The sequence below is a fragment of the Loxodonta africana genome, chromosome 1 (assembly GCF_030014295.1).
Source record: "Loxodonta africana isolate mLoxAfr1 chromosome 1, mLoxAfr1.hap2, whole genome shotgun sequence".
Classification (NCBI taxonomy): domain Eukaryota; kingdom Metazoa; phylum Chordata; class Mammalia; order Proboscidea; family Elephantidae; genus Loxodonta; species Loxodonta africana.
Genome location: NC_087342.1, coordinates 137,506,191 through 137,531,235, shown reverse-complemented (window position 1 = coordinate 137,531,235; position 25,045 = coordinate 137,506,191). Strand labels below are relative to the sequence as shown.

General features: G+C 35.2%; 1 protein-coding gene across 1 annotated transcript in view; it reads right to left on the bottom strand.

Moving 5' to 3' along the window:
• MYO6 (myosin VI) overlaps positions 1-25,045 on the bottom strand; it is a 171,093-nt gene that overhangs the window by 42,252 nt on the left and 103,796 nt on the right. Inside the window, exons 11-20 of the mRNA XM_064288189.1 lie at positions 23,453-23,533; positions 20,538-20,718; positions 15,702-15,846; positions 13,376-13,533; positions 11,860-11,951; positions 11,277-11,349; positions 9,581-9,708; positions 6,268-6,363; positions 4,616-4,789; positions 1,144-1,182 (exon numbers count right to left, since the gene is read on the bottom strand). Coding sequence (XP_064144259.1) covers positions 1,144-1,182; positions 4,616-4,789; positions 6,268-6,363; positions 9,581-9,708; positions 11,277-11,349; positions 11,860-11,951; positions 13,376-13,533; positions 15,702-15,846; positions 20,538-20,718; positions 23,453-23,533 — 1,167 coding nt within the window. The remainder of the gene's footprint in view (positions 1-1,143; positions 1,183-4,615; positions 4,790-6,267; positions 6,364-9,580; positions 9,709-11,276; positions 11,350-11,859; positions 11,952-13,375; positions 13,534-15,701; positions 15,847-20,537; positions 20,719-23,452; positions 23,534-25,045) is intronic.

Here is a 25,045-nt window from a genome sequence, read left to right as displayed (position 1 = left end):
ACTTTTAAGACAACACATACAGCACTCTTATTTTTCTATTTCTAGGTATACCAGAGACTTGCAGAGCATACCGTCATTAATATATGAAACCTTAAAATAATCATTAAGGAACTTAAAATTTTATTAGCGTGCTTTTATAATTTAAAGCTTGGAATAAATTTCTGCATTATATATTAATATTAAAAAAATTACATTTAAGATTTGAATGTCAAAAACTGCTATTGTTAGAAGACATCTCTCACCACAAATTATTTCAACCTATTTTAACAACACACCTCACAGGCTGACATACATGTGACTTTATTCTATATTTCAACATATTTATATGCTATATTTCCTTTAGAAGAAAACATCCCACAACAGGAGCACATAAAACTTAAAATCACGACCCTTAAAATTTAGACCAAAGAGTTTAAAAAAAAATGATCCTTTTTAATCATTCTATCACAAAAATACGCAAGAGGTCCCTAAGCTGAATCATCACACATTTTGAAGTTTTGTTTATTAAAGAATACTTTAAAAAGCTTAAAGGCATTCATTTGGAATCAGTTATCAGATCATGCTGAATGATGTAGAGAGAATACTGATTATGTACAAAATGATGCTGCTGAGTGCCAAGGCTAATATGCTAGACATCTAAATAACTGTTTCTCTTCAAAGCAGTCACCTTGCAAAACTGTACTTATTGCAAATATTTTTAGAACACATTTTAGAAATGCCTACTGTTATAAATCACAAAAGTAATCTCATCACTTTAGAGTAGCCAAGGAAGATACTTAAAAGAATTGAATGGTTCCAAAAGCAAGTCTAATAATAAGTTAAGCAAAACAAAATATCTAGCTTTTCAAAATAACTATCTGAAAAGGAACTCAGTTAAGTTCGGTGGATTTCTGTAAAAAATGAATTTTAACTTGGAACCATGCCTCGTTTATATAACCCACATACGGGATAATACTAATTTAATAACAGTCAATGAATTTTATATATTTATAAAATAATTTGACTTCACATATATATTTGATCTTTCTTCAGAACCTAACGAAAATGACAACCTTTTTAAAACTGAAAATTTTTTTTTAATGATAGATTAAGAATACCATAAAGGAAACAAACAACAAAACTCATTTTTAAGTATATACTCACAGTACTTCGAAGTTTATCCAGAAGCAAATTTAACTGTGTCTGTAGAAGAAACCAGTTCATTATTTCAAAATGCACACGTGCACAGGACACCAGTTAACATGAGCTTACCAAACTGAGAATAAAATAACGTGGTAACATCCACATGTAGCACATTACAATCTGTCAGCCTCCTGTACAAAGTCTTTAACAGACAGCAACATGCAAAATGACTAACATAATGCCAAGGACAATTACTGTACTTACAGGCAGCTTGTATAAATTGTACTCTTTCAGACTGAAACTAGCAATTCTAAAAAACACACACACACTTCCAGGTGAGGTGAATGCGGAAAAATGTGCATAGGCAATGAAGAACTAATGAAATACTCGGGGTACATTCAATAAGAATCAACAGAACATATCTGACTATGTGGCAAACTAGGTGTAGTTATGAGTCACGTGCCATTAAGACCAAAGACATGCTTAAAACATACACTAATGGTATACATTAGGATTGGTTCTTATGACACTTAGTATAAATAATACTGTCCTGCCTAGCTATAGAAATCCTTTTTACTATTTTAAAACAATAGAAAAATACTTCACAGCTCAATTTTTTTTAAACTTAGACAATTTTTTCATATAAAAATTTGACAATGAATATTACAAATTAACTAAGTTGTCCTGTTTTTAATAATATTAATTATCTGATTATAATTTATCCTGATTCAATACATTAAAGTTATTTATTTACTACTCTGCAAAGTAAATTAATAATGTAAAATTCTTATATCTGGGTTTTATAGTGACATGCTCATTGTGCTACTTACAAAAGACAAATGAACGTGTTATTTCTTAAATTAACATACTGGATCTATCATACATTATAATCAATAACAGATGTACCTTACTGAACGCATTCCATGAACTGGGCACTGCTTAAAGCTTTTCATGGCATCATCATACTTTAATTATTTTTTTTTTTATATTATTAGTCTCCTTTTACAGGTGAAAAACCTGAGGTCCAGAAAGTAACATTCCAAGATGATGGCGCTAGGAATGGCAGAGCTAGGTATTCCAACACAGGCCTAACACCAAAGCTCATGCCTTCATCCTTGATACTACAGTATACTTCACACATCAGAGGGCAGGATTAAGCTACAAAAATGGAGTGAATTTGTCACTGGATTAAAAAAATGCAGTCATACTTATCTGGTTAACTGACACACAACTGGAAAGAAAAAAAGAGCTGCTAATTTGGAAAAACAACTGTCACAAAGTCTGTGCTCCTAAATACATAGACTAAATACCGTATCCTCCCCAAAAATGGAGATAAAATAAGCCAGAAGAGTAGAAGCAGCAAAAAATAAACTAATAGCAGCTAATAGAAGAGGAAAGACAATTATCAAAGAACAGCAGTCAAGGACCACAGGCACAAGGATAAACAGCCTTATGCAATTCATGCTTCATTTGTACTTTATTTCTATTATTAAAGCATATAAATATTCATACTTATGACTGAATAATAAATATTTCCATCAAAAGGATTACCTTTTCTAAAACACTGACAGTAAAGGGGATATATTTCAATAGCCTGAAAAAAAAATCACTTCTCAGGAAAACTTTTAGTCCCCAGTGATGTTGCGTAACTGAGCTATTACTGTACAAGGCACCCTGTTTTTATTACTTTACATATCTCAAACAATTAACTATTTTACATTTTTAATTAATTCTTTAAAATTAAGAATCATCATTAATACTTCATTTCAAAGTATCTCAGAGAAAAACACTTTATTATTAATAATTTCGTTCAGTTATAGCTTTCAGCAGTATAACGTGCAAAATATATTTGTTATATATAAGGAATTATAAGGTATTTCAACATAAAAGAGAAATTTAATCCATAAGATAATCTGAAGAATGCTTTTGTTTTTATTTATATTGCCCAAAATTTCAAGTATATTCTTACCGGTAATACTACTGTAATATTACAGTAACCAAAAAAAAAAAAAAAACCAAACCTATTGCCATCAAGCCAATTCCGACTCATAGCAACCCTACAGGATGGAGCAGAACTGCCCCATAGAGTTTCCAAGGAGTGCGTGGTAGATTCGAACCACCAACCTTTTGGTTAGCAGCCATACCACTTAACCACTATGCCACCAGGTTTTCCATATTACAGGAAGAAAATATTTAATGAATTACATTTCATATAGACTAAAATTCTGTTTTTAAACCAATCTTTTATCAAACATTTATTCAGGAATTTAAGACTATGCAAATAAGAAAAAAAATATTGCTCATCAAGAAAAATTAGGGACTCATAATTAATACATTATAAAAAGTTAAAAGTTTTTTATTCAGTTACTTCAAAATGTATTATAAGCTTTCTCCTATATTTATGTTTAAGGTTAAAATAACCAGTTTTTATAAAATGATTTTATCAAGTTATTCAGAACCTACTTCAATCTAAAAGGGGTTTAAGCTTATACTGTCAGTTACTATCATAATATTCTAATACTTAAATATTATCCTTAATTACATAATTTTTAAAAATATTTAAAGTACATATAATGAAAGGCATATTCAGAGTTTTTTTATAAATACAATAATACTTTGTAGAAATGTATAAGACAGAAATTAATTCTATTTCTTTTCCTATTAATTATAGTTCTTCGCTGTTTAAGCATGTGACCTAAAGGTTTTTAAATTAATTCTTTCTATGCTGAAGACTCAACATTTGGAAACAGTAGTGCTCGATTTCTAAAACACATCTTGTGACAATTTCTCTATAGAATGCAAAGAAAAATTCCTGATCCAAAATTAATATAACAAATGTTCTTCAATGTTAAATAAGCAATTTGAAGGGTTTGTCACACCCAAGCACTTATCTTCTATGTAAGTTATTAAAAGCTTTAATCAAATTTTAGCGTAATATGCAGATCCATAATGCCACTGTAAGAGAACACACACTCAAAAGGAATTACAAACTGAATCATTAATTTGAGATGAGCCCTTTTTAACATTGCAGCCACTCTATAAATAGGAGTGCATGAAGGTGATCATTTACCTGAAGCCCCTGGCTGTGCCTGCTTTTCCTCTCTCAACTCAACTAGTCCTCTCTAGCCATCTCGAGCTGGACTACTCCAGCTAAAACAAAACTGCTGAATAAGGAAGGAAACAGAAAACAAGTGGGAAAGAGAAGGTTGGAAGGTCAATCAGACAGTAAGCAGAAGCAAGAACATTAGGAGAGGCAATCAGATATGCTTAGCACCAAGAAAGAACATATTCAGAAAATTACCAGCATTTCTGTATGTTCAGTTATTAGACCTACCTTATGACATTTTACGTACCTTGCAGGGACTGCTACTGAACTTCACTCATGACATTTGTAACAACTGGTCTACATTATTCACTTTAGAGTATAAAACAACATAATTTGTCTTAAATGCACTCAAAAAAAAAAAAAATCAAATTATTTAACACAAGTTACCTTAAACTTGTTTCCCACACTGATGAAGCTGAGTTTGCCTGCTTTTTGTTTAGTATCTTTGTTGTTATTTGTGGATGACTCAAATAATTCCCGAATAAACTTATCTCTGGATTCACATATTAAGGATTCAAGAGACATATGTAGGGCATCATTATTTTTCTCCACAAACTGGGTCTGAAAAATACATCAACAGGAATGCTTGAGTCCATCTTGTTATAATATCCCTTAACACAGTAGTCTCCAAGTGAACTTTCTATTTTGACGAAAAAGGATTCCAGGATTCCAACACAGGCCTGACACTTACGTGGCACAATGTTTAAGCACTTGGCTGTGAACCAAAAGGTTGGCAGTTCAAACCCACCAGCTATTTAGCAGGAGAAAGACTTGGCAGTTGGCTCCCCTAAAGAGTTCAACCTAGTGAGGGGTATTCACTAACTGGATAGTAGATAAGAGTTATCTTAGGTGAAGTGAAGGACAACACACAACACAGAGGAAGTCAGCACAACTGGACTAAATCAAAAGCTAAGAAGTTTCCTGAATATAACCAAACACTTTGAGGGATAGAGTAGCAGGGGCAGCGGTCTGGGGACCATGGTTTCAGGGGACATCGAGGTCAACTGGTATAATAAAATTCATTAAGAGAATGTTCTGCATGCCATTTCAGTGAGTGGCACCTAGAGTCTTAAAGGCTGGTAAGCAGCCATGTAAGATACATCAATTGGTCCCAACCCACCTCAAGCAAAGGAGAATGAAGAACACCAAAGACACAAGGAAAATTAGAGCCCAAGAGACAGAACCGGCCACATAAACCAGAGACTCCATCAGCCTGAGATCAGAAGAACTAGATGGTGCCCGGCTACCACCAATGACTGTCCTGACAGGGAACACAACAGAGAGTCCCTGACGGAAAAGGAGAGAAGTGGGATGCAGAACTCAAATTCTAGTAAAGAGACCAGACTTAATGGTCTGACTGAGACTGGAGGGACCCTGGAAGAGATGGCCCCTGGACTCTCCGTTAGCCCGTTACTGAAACCATTCCTGAAGCCAACTCTTCAGACAAAGATTAAACTGAACTATAAGATATAAAATAATACTTGTAAGGAGAGTGCTCCTTAGCTCAGATACGTAAGACTAAATGGGTAGCTCCTGTCCAGGGACAAGATGAGAAGGCAAAAAGGGACAGAAGCTGGGTGAGTGGACACGGGAAATACAAGGTGGAAAGGAACAGTGTGTTGTCACATTATAGGGAGAGCAACTAAGGTCACATAACAATGTGTGTATAAACTTTTGCACGAGAAACTAACTTGAACTGTAAACTTTCACTTAAAGCACAATTGAAAAAAAAAAGGATTTCAACCTAGGAGACCCAAATGGGCAATTCCACTCTGTCCTGTAGGGTTGTTATGAGTCAGAACCAACTCAATAGCACACAGTAACAACAATGACGATGAAAATGTTCTTTATCTGAGCTGTCCAATAGTGGCCACCAGCCAATATGGCTACTGAGCACTTGAAGTGGGTGTAGCATGACTCAGGAATTGAATTTTAAATTTTATTTACATTTTAAAAGCTACATGTGGCTAGTGGCTATCGTATCAGACAGCACAGCTTCAACATCAATTTTCCTCTCCCCCGGTAAAAGATATACTCACTGTTTCATAGCACACTGCCCCTGCAAAATGCCTAATAATGAAGCCTTCATCATCTCTGATATTCCTATGAACTGCCAGTTTAGATTTTCTGGGGATCTGAAAAACAATATATACCTCAGTTATAGATTTATCAAAAAAGATTACATGATGTTCATTTACAAAACATTTATGATGTAAAATATCTGCAAAATTACAAAAGAAGTTTTCAGAGTATTCATAATTACATTGCTTTTAAACATCTAATACATTTTAAAGTACCAATGCAATCTAGCAAATATTTGGTTATAGTATCTTAGGAGAGAAAAAGGGGGTAAGACAATTTAAAAAAAATGACAAGCACATGTAAAACATAGTAGGCATTTTATAACGTTAACTGCCTACTGCTAAACCAGTGGTTCTCAACCCTGGCTGCTTAATTATATTCACCTGGAGAATGTTCACAGCTCCCACTGCCCATACCACCTACCCATCAGGTAGTCACTATATGCAGCCAAGGTTGAGAACCATTTTTCTAGAGAAAAACCTGAAATCCACCACAGGGAGTCTCTGACTGTTTTAAACCATACATCCTAACGTGTTTATACAATAAGCCCTAATTTATGTGAAGGAAACACTATGGAACAGTTGTACTCTGCACACATGGGGTCATCATGAGTCAGAATCACCTTGACAGCAACCAAGAGCAACAAATCATTTTAGGGGTATACTATCTAATTGTAACATTTCTTTATGTCTGTATCATGTTTAAAAGTTTCAGGAACACTTTCATATTCAAGATCACATCTGACCCTCAAAATAACTGAAGGTTAAGAAAGATAATCTCATTTAAAAGTGAGAAAACTAAGATTTGGGAAACTTATGTGGCTTGCTTGAATTAGAGAGCTGGTAGACCACAAGGCCTCTTTTCTCTATGTGACCGTCCTAAGCCAAACTGCCTGGGCCTGACTCCCAAATCCACCACTTCCTCACTGTGGGATACACAGCAGCAGGTCACCTAACCTCTCCTTGCATGTTCCTCACTGAAGCATGGGGATCCTAATAGGATCTACCTCAGAGGACTGCTGTGAGGATGAAATTAAATAATTCAGGTAAAACCCTCAGAATAGTGCCTGGCACAGAGCGTTCAATCATTTTGTTTTTGTTTTTTCAAATTAATACAACAAAAGTAACAGCCTATACAAATTGGGATTTACTGCCTTGCTCATAGTTCTCTTTTTGAGCAAAGTGGCCAAAGCCCATTCCTGACATTTTGAGTTATATGACTGTGCGACCCTAGTTACAATTTTGCAAGCGTTTTGTGAGCAGCTCCTAACTAAAAAGGTTCGGGTTCATACCCACACAGCAGCTCCACAGAAAAAAAGGCCTGGCAATCTGCTTCTGTAAAGATTACAGCTAAGAAAACCGTATGGAGCAGTTCTACTCTGTAACACATGGGGTCGCCTGAGTCGGGGACTGACTCAACAGGCAGCTAACAACAACAGTGATCAGGACCATTGGTGTAGGTAAGCATGCATCCACAGGCTAGGCGAAACAAGGAACTGGGGGTGGGGGAGGGGGGGTGAATACAGAGAGGGAGAGATAATACTGAATCTTAGAAAAAGTTTTGTTGAGGATACATATTGTCCTATTTCTGTCTCCACTGAAGTAAGAGGAAAAAAGTCTCCACATTACAGGGACTATTAAGGGATACAGAGCTCTCTGCTAATGGGGCAGGTGGTTGTGGGATCCAGTCTCTAGAGGTTAGCAGAATCACATCAGCTTTTCAAGTAAAACCCTTTAACCTATTACCCAACACAGTCTGGATTCTGTTAATGATGCATGGTAACAAGAATACCCATTACCATTCACTTAATCCCCTGGATCCACCAAAGCAATGACTGTTATACTATGGTACAATCGCAAAATGATATATAGTGTGGGAGGCATTTGCCTATTAGTTCCTTAATTCCACGACGCAGTGTTTCTTTCCCTTTTTTTTTTTTTAATTGTTGTTGTTATCTATACCATGAGGCAGCACATATCTTTGTGGCTGAAACTGGCGTATTTCTTCTGCACTAATCTGGCTCTTTCTCACCCTACTATGGAGTTATTGTATTATCCCAGGTGATGATCCCTGAGTTTAAAGGTACAGACAGAATTAGGGGAGCACAGAAAACAGCTCAATAGCCACACAGTGCAGCCTCATGGACACCTGTTCTATTGTCCACTGCTGCACGGGTTCAAGCACAGCTCTATGATCCAGAGCAGCTGCGGGAACCTGGCCTTCTGGCCCTTTTAGAAATGCACCTCTCATGTATTTCTACTGCTCTATGTCTGGTTTTCCCTTTATTTCAGCTAATTCTTCTATCGCTTCAGCTTCTATTCCCTCTCTGATTGTATTTTCCATTCAAAAGTCCCTAGAGGAAAGAAGATCAAAATGAATCAGCTGTCTAATATGGACTGCTTCCACCAGTGAGCATTCTCATTCATAAGCCACAACCTTTACTGCTGGTCTTACAAATGTGTAGACAGATGGCTGCTTATGACCTCTAGGATCTCTTGTGACTCCTGGATTGTGATCAAAGTTACATGACATAAAACAAAGCAATTCAGGGTCACTTCACTCAGAAGGGAGACCATGAAGACAGCAGGTAAAGCTTTTCAAACACTGTTCTTCCTCTTAAACCCAGTGGATTCATCTACTTTCATTCCCACCAGGTCCTGCAGACTCTGGGTTGTTTCTTGGGCAATTAGATGGAGGCATCTCACAACAATTACTCCAGCTACTCCTCCTGCCTGGGATCTCTTTCCACCCAGAGGAAGGGCCTTGATTAAACAGATCATCGGCATCAAAAACACAGGCAGTCCCCAGGTTAAGAATGAGATTCCCTCCTAATTGTATCTTCAAGAATTTGTAGGTAAGTCTAAACAGGTGCATATGGTTCGTATTTAGCCTTACTTCAGTGCAAGACAAGCCCGGAAGCCTTTTCAATGATTTAAAAGCTGCACGTGCAGCAAGTGAAGGTGACTGAGATGAAGAATTTGTTGTGAGTAGGGGTTAGTTCAATCGTTTCAAAGCGAGAGAAAATTTACATACCATTAAAGGGCAAGTAGGAGTTGTCTTTAAGTTGAATGTTCATAACCTGGGGACTGCCGGTATATATAAATTAAATGTTCATCTATACAAGATGCTGTACTGAATGTATTATAGTCACTCTAAGCCCTACATAACTCATGATTCTAATTATCTACTGAAGGTTAAAATGATTAATGCATCTTCTTAAGAGGTTTCTCTTCCTATCACCAAGTCTCAATTTTGGAACGGTAAACTCACAGTGAGTCGGAAATGGTCCTTATGCTTCTGGTGAACTGCAGATGTAAAGTGTTGGTCGCTGGGCTGGGGAAGGCGATTTTCTTCATCCAAAATATCCAGTATGCCCACTAATTTTGCTTCAATTAAATCTATTTCAATGGGGAAAAAAATCAAAATATTCACAATACGATAGCAACATAACATTTTAAAGATATGTGAGCAAAAACTGATCATCGATTTCAAGGACTGGTCAGAAACAATGTAACAGATGATTCTATAGGTATTCTCTAAAAGTCCATAAAGGGCTGGTGGGCTATATTCCAAACCTGGCAGTTTATTAGAAAGTAAAATTTTACATTTATCATAGGTTTCCAAAAAAAAAAAAAAAAAAGATTGTATAAAGAAAGCAATTGATATAATAAACACTTCATTTGTAAGTCAGGATAAGTGGCTAAGAAATCAGAAATTTCTCCTCTTCCAAATGACATCTATATTCAAAATGAAGCAAAAGCACGGAAGGGAAGCTTCTGCATGCATAGCTTTTTTATACTGCTTTTAAAAGTTTATCTAAATTATGCTTCCAAAGTAAAACTATTCAGTAACAGCACATTTTTATGCTCCTTCCGTCATGCTGTTTGAATTTTCTGCCCATCCCAAATAGCTGTAAGATGTGGACTGCTTAAACTATGGTATATAAGAATTGTTGAGTGTGACAGACTCTAAGCTACAAGACATACAAAATCAAGATTCTAATGACGTTGGTCAGAGCATGGTGTTTCTTGGGCACTTAGCAGTGGTAAAGGTGGGGTGTAGTGAACTGAGCCATAAATGGGGCTACTGATTGGCAGAGGAGAAAGTAGAGGTAGACTAAAGGATAACTGGAAGGAAAGGAGTTCTACCCAAGGATATCAAGCCGCACAGTCAAAGGCAGAGAGGTGGGAAAGGATCTAGGGTGCTAAAGGAATGCTGAGTGGGCAGGTAGGACATGAAAGTGCTTTGATTAAAGTTACACAAATATGAAGTGATAGCACTGTTATACTATTACCTTGTCCAAATCTAGCACATGAGTTATTGATCAGATTGTCGAATTGCGATTTCAAAATTAGGCTTGCTTAATGGTTTTAGAGATAGGATAGGAAAAGAAAAGGAAGCCTGAGTGCTAACTGCAGGGCTTCAGGGAAATGCTTCTTTACAGTTAGAAAACCGAGGAGAAAGCACAGACCCTGTTCTCCTGCTGCACACTATTATCTGGATGTGACATGCAGAACTTTTGAAGTCAACATGCAACAGGAGGGTGCTGCCAAGGCACGGAGAAGGAGGGAGCCCAGAGACTCGCAGGAGAGCCAAACCCTGACAAATGTCACCCAGAGCCTGGGCTACCTGTGAACTTCTCATCATGCGAGATAATAAATCCCTTTACTGCTTAAGCCTTTCGGTTTCTCTGTGAACTGATTCACATGTTAGCTGTTTAAGTAGGAAAATGCCCATCCATAATGAACAGAGCAGATTTTAGACAAACTGTCCAGATAGCTGAATTTGAGGCCTTAGTAGGAAAAACAACTTCCAAGCAGTATTATTGGAGTAGAACCTCTCTCAAATATCATAGTTTCAAGTCCTATAGCCAGAAATAATAATTACAGAGCACAGAAAAATTACTACTAAATGCATTCATTATATCTCTCCTGTTTCCCCAAAAGTGGAGTTAAATGGTACATACCTATACAGTCCTGATTATCCACATAATGTACTTCATTAACACCTAAACCTTCTTTTTGGTAGAGTTCTTGTTCCTAAAAATAAAATAATCATAATCACAGAGATGGAAATACTGCACAATATGAAATGGACTCAGTGTTCTGTGGCGAAATGTCCACCAAAACTCCTGACTTGGGGCTTTGCTGCCACACAGAGAGAGCAAGTAGATGGCAGAGGCAGCAGAAGCAGAGAGACTTGCAGGAAGGGTGGGAGATGCTAGGCAACAATGAGAGGAGAAAGCTGGTTGGCAATGACAGAATTAAAACAGCAGCATAAAGCCTAGTAAAGTCACTGGTAAATAGATGTTCCTTACATCTGAGGAAGTACCTATCAATGTTCTGACTGAGTCCCCAGGGCGGCAGCTACGCCGTTCACACATCTGATGTGCCTGAGTAACAGCTGAAATGCTGCGGTCTGTGCTGGGCTTTCTTAATTCCCTGGGCCACCTTACATTATGCCCCCTTGATCACGGTAACTGTGGCACATCTCTGTTCCTTGAATTTTAAAATCACTTACTGCAGTTCCTAAAGTAAAATGGCAAGTACCTCTTTCAGAATCCTTTCATTAAAAAATTGTTGAAGTTTTTCATTGCAGTAGTTGATGCAAAATTGCTCATAACTGTTATGTTCAAAGTACTCTGAAAACATAAAACCAGAAGCAAGAGTCATCAGCAGGCCAACTTTATATTATAAATTTACCTCTGGATAAAATTTTAATGTACTTTAATGGCTTAAGTGAAGATTAGGTGAAAATAAATAAATGCAATTGTTCCGTGCTCCCCAAATGCTCTTATTTCAAGTCTTAAATTTTGTTAAGAATTAAAAATATGAAAAATACCTTGCTTCATTTGACAAAAAAGGTTTTTGTCCTATGAAATAAATCTCATATGGTAAAACATACAAAACGTAAGCCATTTCCTAATTTTTAAAGCAGAAGTATTAATCTGAGTTAATTAAAACAAAACAAAAGGCTCAAAATTCAAGTGCTCTAAAAGATCTTTTGCTATGCAAGCTGTAACATTTTAGTTATCAAAAATGCTATGGATACTGATTTCTAAAATTAATGGATTGTATTAAATGATCACTAAGATCCCTAAAACTCTAAAATTTTATGATTCTCTGTGTGTGTTAAGTTAAACTGGCATACACCAGGAAACAAGCATCTGAAGATCGTGAAATCATAATTCAGTTACAGGTGTTTCTCTACCTTTGAGTAAAACGTAATGATTTACTATAAACTTTAAAATATATATCACATCACTTAGCCTGGCAAAACGAAAACAAAACCCTGCTCCTCCCAAGATGCAAACACACACACCTTCCCTTGGCAAAGGCAATAAACCACAGAGGAGAAACGCCGCTCCTACACGGCCAGTGGAACCCCCACATCAATAAAACCCAACACAAAACCTGATACCAACAGTCAGATTTACTTTGAGAATTTTACTACACAGTCATTCAGAATAAAGCAGCAACACTCAGATGTAGGTGGATTCATTTCATTTCTGGTTGTACAGCTTCAAAGTTATTTTATATTTGCTCACAATTAATGCTACAAATTTTTACACACAGTAAGCAGGATGGTCTATCAACTAGGTCAACCTGTACACCAGCTTACATGTTAGTCAAAAGTTTGACTGTCAATGGGAACTGTCTCTACTTTCTGCACAACTGCTCAAAGTCCATTAAAAAATACATTAAAAATCTTGATGCCTTAATTAGTACTAGCATTAGTAGCACTCAAGAGTTTACTTTATTCGCTTGTGTTTATTTAAGAGTACAGAGACATCCCTTAACTATAGCGGTTTTAATCAATACGTTTTAACTTTAACATTAGTGTGATCAAAACTGCCCATTCGAGTCTTTTTTTTAAAGCATCAGTTTCCTATTTAAATCATTCTATAAAATGTAAGTATGTATGTATAGCTTAAAATACATCAGATAAAGGGTATTACAAGAAGAGAAAAGGTTACTTTTTAAAATCTTTTCTTTTTAAATATTGTGGAAAACCAAATGAAAAAATATTGAACACACACAAACTCACAAAAGAAACTACACTTACCAAAACCTGCAATATCTAGGACCCCAATAAAATAGGATGAGGTTTCAAAAGGAAAACACTGATTTATTCTGTTAACCACATGATCAAAGAGATGGCTATAGACAGTCTTCGCCAAGGCATCGCGGGCATTGTTTGCTTGCTCCACCTTCAGGGGTACCCTATAAAAGAACATGATACCGATGAGAATTCCTTATGGTGACGTTTTGTGAAAAGGGTGCCAGACACCCCAGGTCAAAGTACACACACCTAACATAGTCACTATGAAGAACAAAATAGTTACCAAGGGTCATGGGTAAAAAGGCACAGATAAATGAGGCTGGCTGAAAAATTATAAGAGAAAAACTAAGGGAATTCTTTGCAATTAGATAAAAAAGAAAAAAATCACCTATACTTAGATTAAAAAAAAAAAAAATCTATTACTGGATAAAAGAACTTTAGGTCTGAAAAAATCTTTTTAACCTTAACTTACACTTCTCTATATTATACATGCAGAATATATAAAAATTATTCATAAGAATAATCTTCCTTTTGATTTTCCATAAATACAAAAGAAATTGCACTTAATTCAAGATAATTTCAAAGCTTGGTAACTTCTTTACTTTGTTTATGAAAAAAATGTTTACACCTTAAAATGTGAATTGTCCAACTTTACTGCTCTCCAGTCCCTGCAGAAGGTCATCATGCTTGGTAAAGTGGAGGGTCAGTGAAACAGAGGAAGACCCTCAACGAGACGGGCTGACACAGTGGCTACAACAATGGGCTCAAGCACAGCAAAGATTCTGAGGATGGCAGAGGATCAGGCAGTGTTTTGTTCTGTTCTACAAGGGTCTCCATGAGTCAGAACTGACTAGGCTGCACCTAACAACAACTGTTTAAGTAACTACACGGTGTAACGGTATTTGATGCTGCAAATTCAGACATACAGCCTCGGTTCTCAAGAAAATTACAGTCTTATGAAGGAAGACTGGCATAAAAGAAAACTTCCAAATACTGCTAAATGCTATCATAAAGGTATCCATGAGGTACCAGAGGAGCATCAAAAAAAAAAAAAAATGTCAAATTTGAAAGGAACCCTTAAAAGTCATCTAGGTCAGCCTGATATTTTAATTCCCTCTAAACAGTGGTTTTCTAACTGAAATTTCCCACAAGAGAACCATTTCTTAAAGTGAATCTTATGTGGACACCCAATAAATAAAGTACCTAAAAGAACTGCTTTGGATCAAAGCAGAAATTGAGAAAGTGATACCTGGGGACCACCCATAAGGCCTTTATGGGCCACCTCCTGGCCTCTGAACTATCCCTAAGAAACCACGTACCTGTAGGGCACTGCTCTACATCCTCCTTGCTGGATTTTTCTTTATAATAAAAATAATTTGGAATTAGCAAAGAATCAGGCTATGCACACCTTATTAAGATTTTTAAAAGTGTTGGTACTACTGTATTTTCTGAGTGGCTAAACATTTTTTCAATCTACTTCCGAAAAATCAGCCATTGAAAACCCTATGGAGCACGGTTCTACTCTGGCACACGTGGAGTCGCCATGAGTTGGAGTTAACTTGATGGCAATTGGTTTAAACATTTTTTAAGAATGCGTTTTAATTTGTTGAAAATTTGTCAGAAATACGTCACTAGAGCCCACTGCCTGCCTTATTTAGCAGCGCACAGAGGATACGACATTTTCTCCTCACAGGTGAAAATCTAACAGTGTCTCAGGATGATAACCCTAATCATTATTTAATTTCCAATATCAAAAGTGAAAATGTATAAAATATACAATACTGAACCAAGAGTACACATACCAGACACAATCTACAAATTGTTGGTTACTGACTTTAAAAATCTTAGCTGTGCCTTTATTTTCTTATCAGTTGCAATTTCCTTTAAACAAAGAATCCTAAAAGCCAGGGGAAATTCCATTGCTGAGTATTTTGTTAAAGACAGTTCTATGTATAAGTTGTACTGTGTGCACCATTCCATTTGCATGGAAACATACTTCTGAAATAAAATAAACCTAAAACAGTCAAATACTGAGCTACATAATTAACTCATTTTCATTGCTGTACAAAAGTAAATCCCTTTCTTATTTCATAAATTCCAAATTTGTGACATGCAGTACATCTGCAAGGAACAACTGAAGAGCTATCAAAGTCCCCATTTATTTATATGGTTGGTGGTTTACTGCAGTGAGATGCACAGAATTTTGATCTATCAACACAGGTTTTAGAACATACTATAATGAAAAGAAGGAATGATGCATAAAGATCAACTTTAAAACTCAGCTCCTTGACAAACTGCAAGGCAGGATTTTCATAGTTAAGAAACTTACTTTATAACTGTTCCCTTAGTGCCCCCTGCTGTTGTAAGCATGACTCTTGTGGTTAAACTCACACGAAGATCATCTTGATCCAAACCCAGTAACTCAGCACAGTATTCCAATGACTGAGTAGATTTATTCTTCAGATTACAACCACCTAATGAAAATATACTTTAATTCAAAATTAATAAACATTTTTTACACCAAATTTTTAAGACTCATTTCTTTGAATTACACTTTGCTTTTTTTTTTATGTAAAACTATTTTTATAGGGGCATGGTAGAGCAATGGTTAAGCATTTGGCTGCTAACCAAAAGGTCAGCAGTTCAAATCCACCAGTTGCTCCTTGGAAACTCTATGGGGCAGTTCCACTCTGTCCTGTAGGGTCACTATGAGTCACAATCAACTCAGTGACAACAGGTTTGGTTTGGGTTTTACGTGTTTTATTTGTAACTCTTAATTTCACCTCACTTTACCGCCATTGCCAGACACCCCTGCTGCCAAGGGCACCTGAAGACCCTCGTGTGGGACAAATCTATGGTTTAATTCTTTCATCCCATCAATACTAACTTGCTACTATTTCATTTTTTATGACCCTGTAAGCAAAATATATAACGATGAATCATAATTCCCTATTAAAATTCGTTAAGTCTCCAAAAAGCTTCGGGGAGTAATTTTTGTGGCAAAAGTTATAATATGCTTTAGTATGTTAATTTTGATAAGGATATATCTATGCATGTGTGTGTATAGGCATGTGCTTGTGTTGCTTGGAATGGAGGGAGAGGGTGAGCAGACAACTGCTACTACCTACATATCATATCTATAAATTTCTGTTTATAGAGGCTGTTATAAAAAATATTTTTTCATGCCAACATGAAGTATACCAGCATGCTTGAGACTCTGGGTTGACCTGGCTCTACCACTTACTACGTGTGTAACCATCAGCAAGTTACTCTCTCTGTGCCTCAGTTTCCTCATCTATAAAATAACGTTAATAATAGTACCTACCTCATAAGGTTGTTATGAATATTAATAAGTTAATATACGTGAAGTGTTTGGAATAGTGCCCGGTATACAGTAAGCACTGCATAAAGGCTAATTACTATTACTGTAATTATTACTGCTAATAATATTAGAAATACTAAACATTTTACAAATTTTTAAAAAGTTAGTATTTATGTAAAGGCTTCATTTCAATACTACCTAACTCCAAAACTACACAGCATATGTGAAAATCATGAGAATTTGATTATGACAAGTTAGTGAAATGCTTAACAGACCACTTCTCAGAAGAAATAATCACAAGATCTTATAAGAATAGGGGTTGTCAAGACCAATCAATAGGAAAATACAGGCAGTCCCCAGTTTACAAATGTCCAACCTGTAGTTATGAACCAACCCCCTGTAAAGCCTAACCTAACCCGTTGCCTTAGAGTCGATTCCGACTCACAGCGACCCTATAGGACAGAGTAGAACTGCCCCATAGCGTTTCCAAGGAGTGGCTAGTGGATTCAAACTGCGGACCTTTTAGTTAGCAGCCAAGCTCTTAACTGCTATGCCACCAGGGCTCCCCTATAAAGCCTAGTATAGTAAAAATTCGAGGTACATACAATGGTCCATAGTAACAAATAGGCACTACTTTGTGACACTCAACAAAACATTATTATTATTACTGTATTATTATGTTAAAGATGTTTTAGCATATCTGCAAGTGTTTAACGTTTTTTATGCATAGGAAGGTATACCGTATACTAAGACAAACATTTGACTAACTGACGTTAGATGTTAACTGTTCTGATTTATGTATAAATTCAACTTAAAGAGACTTAGGAACAGAAGTCGCTCGTAATCCAGGGACTGCCTGTAGTCTTTTCAACAAATAGTGATGGGACAACTAACTATCCACGTGCCAAAGAATGAATCTGGATCACCACCCCATACCTCTTAAAAAAATTAACTCGCAATGGATCAAAAACCTAAATGTAAGAACTAAAACAATTAAAAAAACTCAGATGAAAACAGAGGCATCAATCTTCATGACCTTGGAGTAGGCAATGGTCTCCTAAATAGGAAACTAAAAGCACAAGCAACACAAGAAAAGACAGATAAACTGGATTTCACCAAAATTAAAAACTTTCATACTTCAAAGAACACAATCCAGAAAAATGTAAAGGAAAGCAACAGAATGGACAAAATATCTGCAAATTATACATATGAAAAGTGAATAGGGACTTGCATTTAGAATATATAAAGTGTATATATATGTATACGTAATAAAATCATAATGATTAAAATAAAAATAATCTGGTTTATTAATTCTCTTGATTCAATACTTCATTCCAAACTTCTCTACTTTCTGCTCATTGTCCCTTCAACAAAAAGATAGGATGGAAGAGAAAAAGCAAATATGTACTACGTACCTTGTGGCCACTTAAATGCTTTTCTGCTAACTGCACCATGCAACATTTATAATACATTTGCATGTTTTACCACAAGGTAGTAACGTAAGACGTAAAATGCCACACCACTTCTGAGATTTCTAAAGTGTGTGCATTCACTCTAAACACAGGATCTTTTTTTTGTGACTTTAGTATAACAATGTTCCAGCACAAACGAAATGTATTCTAACATTCATTACACTTTCAAAATATATTTTCAAATCCCTTCAAAAAACTAATTAAAAATGTTAACGCACACTAATAATAAATCAACTTTAATGTTTTTCCATTTTAAACTGGGAATGCTCTATGTTTTTATTTTAATTATTATTTAAAATTCTTACAGTGCTTACTATGTGCCAGACAGTAACATTCAAAGCTTTTTACAAATATTTCTCTCCATTTATTCCTCTTCACAACAAGGAGGAACTATCATCATCCCCAGTTACAGGTGAGGAAACTGAGACATAGTAAGCTTAAGTTACTTGCCCAAGGTGACACAGGTAGTGCATGGTGAAGCAGTCTGCCGCAAGAGCACTCGCTTTTACCCACTACACTGTGTTGTATCTCATATTATCAATTTTGCAGCATCACAGGAAATTAAACCTGAAAGTCATTAAGTCTATCTATTTCAATCTACTCATTCACAGATCAGGACTGTCAGGGAGCTTCAGTGACCTGGGGAAAATGAGGGACAATTAGCATAAGCTCCTGAGTTACTAGGATGTGGGTAAATTCTGGTTTTCACATTTACATCTTCATTTAATAACCATATTACTTAATTTTTCCACAGGTTCCACCTGTGTAAAATGGCGATACTATCTCCTGCCTCATAGGTCTACTATGATATTTAGGTGAAAAACAGTATATAAAGGCTCTTGCTCATAGTAGATGTATTTTTAAAATCTTTTTCCTTTCTCTTGTGCCCCTTAAAAAAAAAAAAAAAATTTTTTTACCTACATGCATATTAGCACCAGGTACTATAAAAGCACTTCTCATGTATTATTTCATTTTACCAATGAAGAAACCAAGGCTCAGAGAGCCTGAGATCTGACACTAAAGCCCATGGTATCGACTACTATACATATAAATGGTGCATTAGATGTTTTTAACTCATCCTTGATACGAGATTTTAAAACAATATATTAATGCAGGAGTCAGCAAACTTTTTTTATAAAGGTTTAAATAGTGAATATTTTAGGCTTTGCAGGCCATGCAGTCTTTGCTGCCACTACTAAACTTTGTTATTGTAGCCTGAAAGCCACAACAGACAATACATACGTGCATGGATGTGGCTGTGTCCCAATAAAACTTTATTTATACAAAAACAGGCGATGGGCCAGATTTACCCCAAAGGCCACAGTCTGCCAGTTGTTGTATTCATGGGTCAAATTTAGGATTATACAAAAAGTCTTACTGTTTATGTAGAGACTAAAACACTAAAGCTGAAAAATTGCCAGCATTCAGGAATTTACATATCCTTTTACATTACCATAAATTTCAATGTATTTACATTTCTCATTAATAAAGTATATAAGCTTTTATTTAAAATAAACCAAACCTGTTGCCATGAAGTCAATTCCGACTCATAGCGACCCTACAGGACAGAGCAGAACTGCCCCCATAGGATTTCCAAGGAGTGGCTGGTGGATTCAAACTACTGACCTTTTAGTTAGCAACCAAGTTCTTAAACACTACGCCAACATGGCTTACACATACGTATATTTACATACATATATACATATATATACACCCATCCACTGCCGTCGAGTCGATTCCGACTCATAGCAACCCTATAGGACAGAGCAGAACTGCCCCATAGAGTTTCCAAAGAGCACCTGGTGGATTCGAACTGCCGACTTTTTGGTTAGCAGCCATATAGCACTTAACCACTATGCCACCAGGGTTTCCCAACAAACCAGAAAAATATCAAATATACCTTAGTAAATGACAGAGAATTAAAGTATAATGTCAGTTCAAAATTTTGGTTAAGGGCTCAGCTGCTAACCATAAGGTTAGAGGTTCAAACCCATCCAGCGGCTCTGCAGGACAAAGACCTGCTTCCGTGAAGATTACAGCCAAGAAAACCCTATGGGGCAGTTCTACTCTGTAACATGAGGTCACTATGAGTTAGAACTGACTCAACAGCACCCAACAACAACAGTCAAAGTTACTTATCCTTCATTAAAAAAAAAAGGTTTAGTCCTAATCAGTATCACTAATTTGCTCAGAACGGGCCTCATAATGAAGGATAATAAAGCTTCCCTCATTTGGAAGATTCATCATATGGTCTACAAAGCTCAGAGAAAGTGTTAATAAACCTGTACGTAAACAGATTCAATTACATACGACAAAGAAATGACAGAATTTCCCTCTAATTTCACATCTCATTAAAAAACAAACAAAAAACCTGAAGTGCTGCCGGCTTCCTCAAAATCAATATTTCCAAGGTGCAAGACACCAGCCACTACCCGAAACAGATCAAGTTTCTCTTCATCATCCAGACCAATCTTTTTCATGGCGGTGCACATTCTAATAAAATCTCCATGGTCATCTAACAGAGGATCTTTCAAGCAACCTGCCTTAAGACACTATAAAACAAGAAGTCATCAATTAACTGAACTTTATATTATTTAAATAGAATAAAATTACTACACCAGGTCTAGTAATGCACTATATAACATGCAAAAATAAAAATTTTCAGTGGAAAATTGCAGTATTCTAACACATTCAAAAATTGAACGACTAAGTATATATGAGCGCTCTCTGTATTACTTCTTATAACTGTGAATCTACAATTACCTCAATAAAGATTTCAGTTAAAAAAATGACTGACATGTTTTCCAATTAAATTACAATTTTAGCCCTAAAGCATTATAATAATAGGATATTAGATAAAGACATAAAATGAGTGGAAAGGAAGAGAACATCTGTAGTTAAATCAACATGAACCCAAAGAACAAACAAAACTGAGATAAAAAACGGTAATAAAAATTTAAATCTGACACCTAGCATTACACTTCTTTAGGTTAACTGCCATCAACTGCACCAATATTAAACACTAGAAAATAGTGGATGGCTGACAGAATTCTCGTGACCTGAAAATATTTTTTTCTAATCTTTCTGTATGAAGTAAAGTGTATCAGTAATCATTATGCTTATTCTAAGAATTTACACATCTTCTTCTGTTATACATAAGGTCGCCATGAGTCACCATGAGTCGGAGCTGACTGAATAGCAACTAACAACAAGAATTGATGCAATGACTTAAAACACTTTAGAAAATGAAGAGAAAGTTTATTTTTGTGTTACCTCCTAAAAGAATTTGCATTTAAAGTATTCATTTGTTAGAACCTGTAGCAAATTCAGAAAAAGGGAGGAGGGAAGTCAGGTCTGCAAAAACTAGAAAGACGAACATAGAAGTTGCTGGACACAAGAAGACAGAGCTAGGAATTTTCCAGAACTTCAGAATGAGGAAGTATAGTCAAATATTAGGTAACACAGGATCAGAATCAATTTGACATTAAGACTCCCCTGGGAGATTTTTTTTTTCCCTCATAGAACGATGGCTTCCCAGATAAAGCTGTAATTGTCTATAATTTTTTTTTTTAATGTTCAATTATGCTTGTACAAAATTTCTGGAAAATGTCTAGATAATGAAATTCAATTTCATTCATAAGAGAAGCAAACAACCACATGCAGCCAACATTAAAAGAAAACACATACCATGCAGAATTTTTAGTCTTACAATTGAATGCTTACTTCACTTAAAAATTGTTTTAATGAAATGTGAAAGAACATACTGCTATTATGACAGACTAAAAATACTGCATTCTCTCGAAAATTACACAGTTTTAAAACACTCTAATGAAATAAGGCAAAGGATTCTAATTAGTCAAAATGATCACCTCATCCTCCTGACAAAGAAGACATAAAAAGTAATTCAGACATATTAATCCACTGTTCATTTACATACATAAATATTCAATAAAGTGAATAAGATTACTGACACAGTATGCTGACTCTAGAATCAGAAAGTACACATTTTTTTCTTTTGAGAGTAAAATCCGGTTTTCCTTCCCTTGTAATCAGTTTTTTACATGCCAAAGATCAAATTTATATTCTTTATTTCTTTCCTTTTGGAAAGCTGCCGTGCCCCACTAAGGAAGGTTTCCATTATCTTAGTGGAGCGAACACAACTTCTATATTATCTTGATGACTAATAAAACAGTCTTATCAAGACAAAGGAAGATACCATAATAAATATTAATGCTGCTTCTTAAAGTTTCAACTATGTCTATAACAGAAAGTTTATGATTTACAGTTCAGATACCTGTGTCTAAGACGATATATAAAATGTCGACTTAAAAATTAACTGAAGACTCATGTGCTTAGAATCCAAAACAATGGAAATTTTTATTTTCTGTTCTTTTCTATGAGTATATGAAGACACAATTCATCTCACTCATTTGAGGAATCAAAACTATTTGACTCACAATCCAATAGCATTATAAACTGACTACAGTAGAACTTGCTCAATTAAATACTCAATATAAATCTTTAAATAGAATTAATAAAAACAAGCTGAAGTAGGACCTATTATTAATCCCTGTTTAGCATTTTGTAATTTAAACTCCTTGAATAGACAAAACTTAATGCCATTTATTACTTAAATACATTGCATACTAAACTTTATAAGTGTTACAGTAGATTTTAAATTAAGGTTTTAATGCTTTTAAAATAATACTTAATGGTATGATCATATCTAATTATTCTCAGAAATAGTATAATAATTTAGTGAGCCCAGTACAAAAAACTTTTCATATTACAGAAATGAGATGCTCTGAAGAGACATGAAATAATTTATAAGCATTCTTTTGTTTACTCAGCTTATTTACTGTCTACTTCAAGTCTTCAGCCTTGAAGTAGACAGTAAATTATAAAAGATGTATTTTATACTTCTACTGATATATAGTTACACATATCCCAATTGGGTAATATGACAGTAAGTTTCAAAAATGCTAGAAGAGAGTGATTCTTACGCAATTTAATACTCTCATACTTGAAAAAGAATACGCAGAGCAGTGCACCGTGGCCTAACGAAGCAAAACCTGAACCTGTTGGTTCTACACACACCAACAGTGGTTTCAAGTGCTGCACTATGAGAGAAACTTAGATGAGTATTTAGCTTTTTGTTTTTTTTTTTTTTTTTTAAGTATAAGTCGAAACATAAGAAATTTTATTTGGGCTCCAAAATATCTGACGTATCTTCCACTAGATTACTTTTGCATTAAATACTTTAATAAAAAAATAAGTCTACTATACCTCAGGGCTTTTACGGTTCTGTAAAATCTGTTTGTCAGTTTCTTTGTTGGCAAAGTATCTAGTGCAGCCTCGGTTTAAATACTATGAAAAAGAAAGTAAAAAATCATTAAAAAATGTGATCCACAGGAAAACAATACTGGAGAAATTTATTAAATAGTGCTAGCCATTAAAAATTTCTAAACATAGCCTGAGTATCATTTACTCTCTCAAATAAAATCAATACTTTTACATGTTGTCACATTTTAGTCCTACTAATCAAACCAGGGATACTGAAAATCCTATCTCCCTGAAAATAGATTAAATGATTAAATTTAAAATCAATACCACAAAGGTTTCCCATTTTTAAGGAACAGTAATTTTAAACCTCAATACCAAATATCCTTTTAAAAATACAGTGCATAAGTACTATGGATAATAATGAAAATCACCTTCCTACTACACGCTTACAGACTCACAATAAGAACCTATACTATGGTTTAATATTTCAAATAATATTTTAAATTCTGAAAAAAGGAGAAATATTCACCTTCAATTTCTTAAATTTGATTTTTCTCTTTTTTGAGAGTCAATTCTTCAAAGCATACCTTTTGTATTTACTGATAGTTAACAATGAATACACAAAAATTACAGTACTTCCTTTATGGACCTTTTTAGGAATTCGAATAATACTTTCAGTTTTTCTTATTTCAGTGAGAAGCGTTTTAAAGGCTAAGTATTTTCAAAACACAGAACAAGAGAAGCAGCTGAGAAGAAAATCATATATTGGTCTCAAAGAGAATCAACTACCCACATTTACTCGGGGAAGTGGCTGGTCAGGAAGGAAGTACACAGAGAACAGGATGGGAAAATTTTAAAAGCATCTCAGCTTCTCTTACGTCAGGTCACTATGATCCCATTGTATCATGGCATGCATTCCAACGTTAAATACACCAAATCAAATAAATACCAAGAAAAATTTTATAGTAAGTTTTGAATAATTTGAGTATAAGTTAGTAATTTAGATATGCCACACAATTATCTTCCCCCCATTATAATGAAATACTAAAATACAATTGAAATCAGACAATGATACACAACAAGTTTTTCCTTCTAGCTTAGAATCTTTGGAGGAAAAAAAGCAAGGGAGGGGGACAATAACAGTAAAGCATTTTCAAGTGATTGTTTCAAAAACAGTTCTTTTATTTAGTAGGATAACAGTAGCCCAAACATGTAAAGCCAACGCAAATATTTCCTTTGCTAGCAAGAGTTTTAACCCCCCGCCTCCAACTATTTTGTTAAACACTTGGCTTTTGGACAGTTTGGCCTGATATTAAAACCTAGGAAAAATACTTGTTTCTTCTGACTTTTATAGAACTAGAAAAGCTATAACTATCCCTACCATCCATTTTCATTCTACCCAAGCTTTCTTTGGATTCAAGGATCTTTGCATGACTATGGCGAACGCTTCTGTAAAATATGTGCAAAAATATATTTAAAATTTGGATAATGCAAGCATGTTAAACTTTTTGTTTTCTAAAACACATATGTAGTTAATGCAAACGTTTTCCAGCAGATGTATCTCTGCGATTCCTCGTTTACTAATTTGGGAAAAGC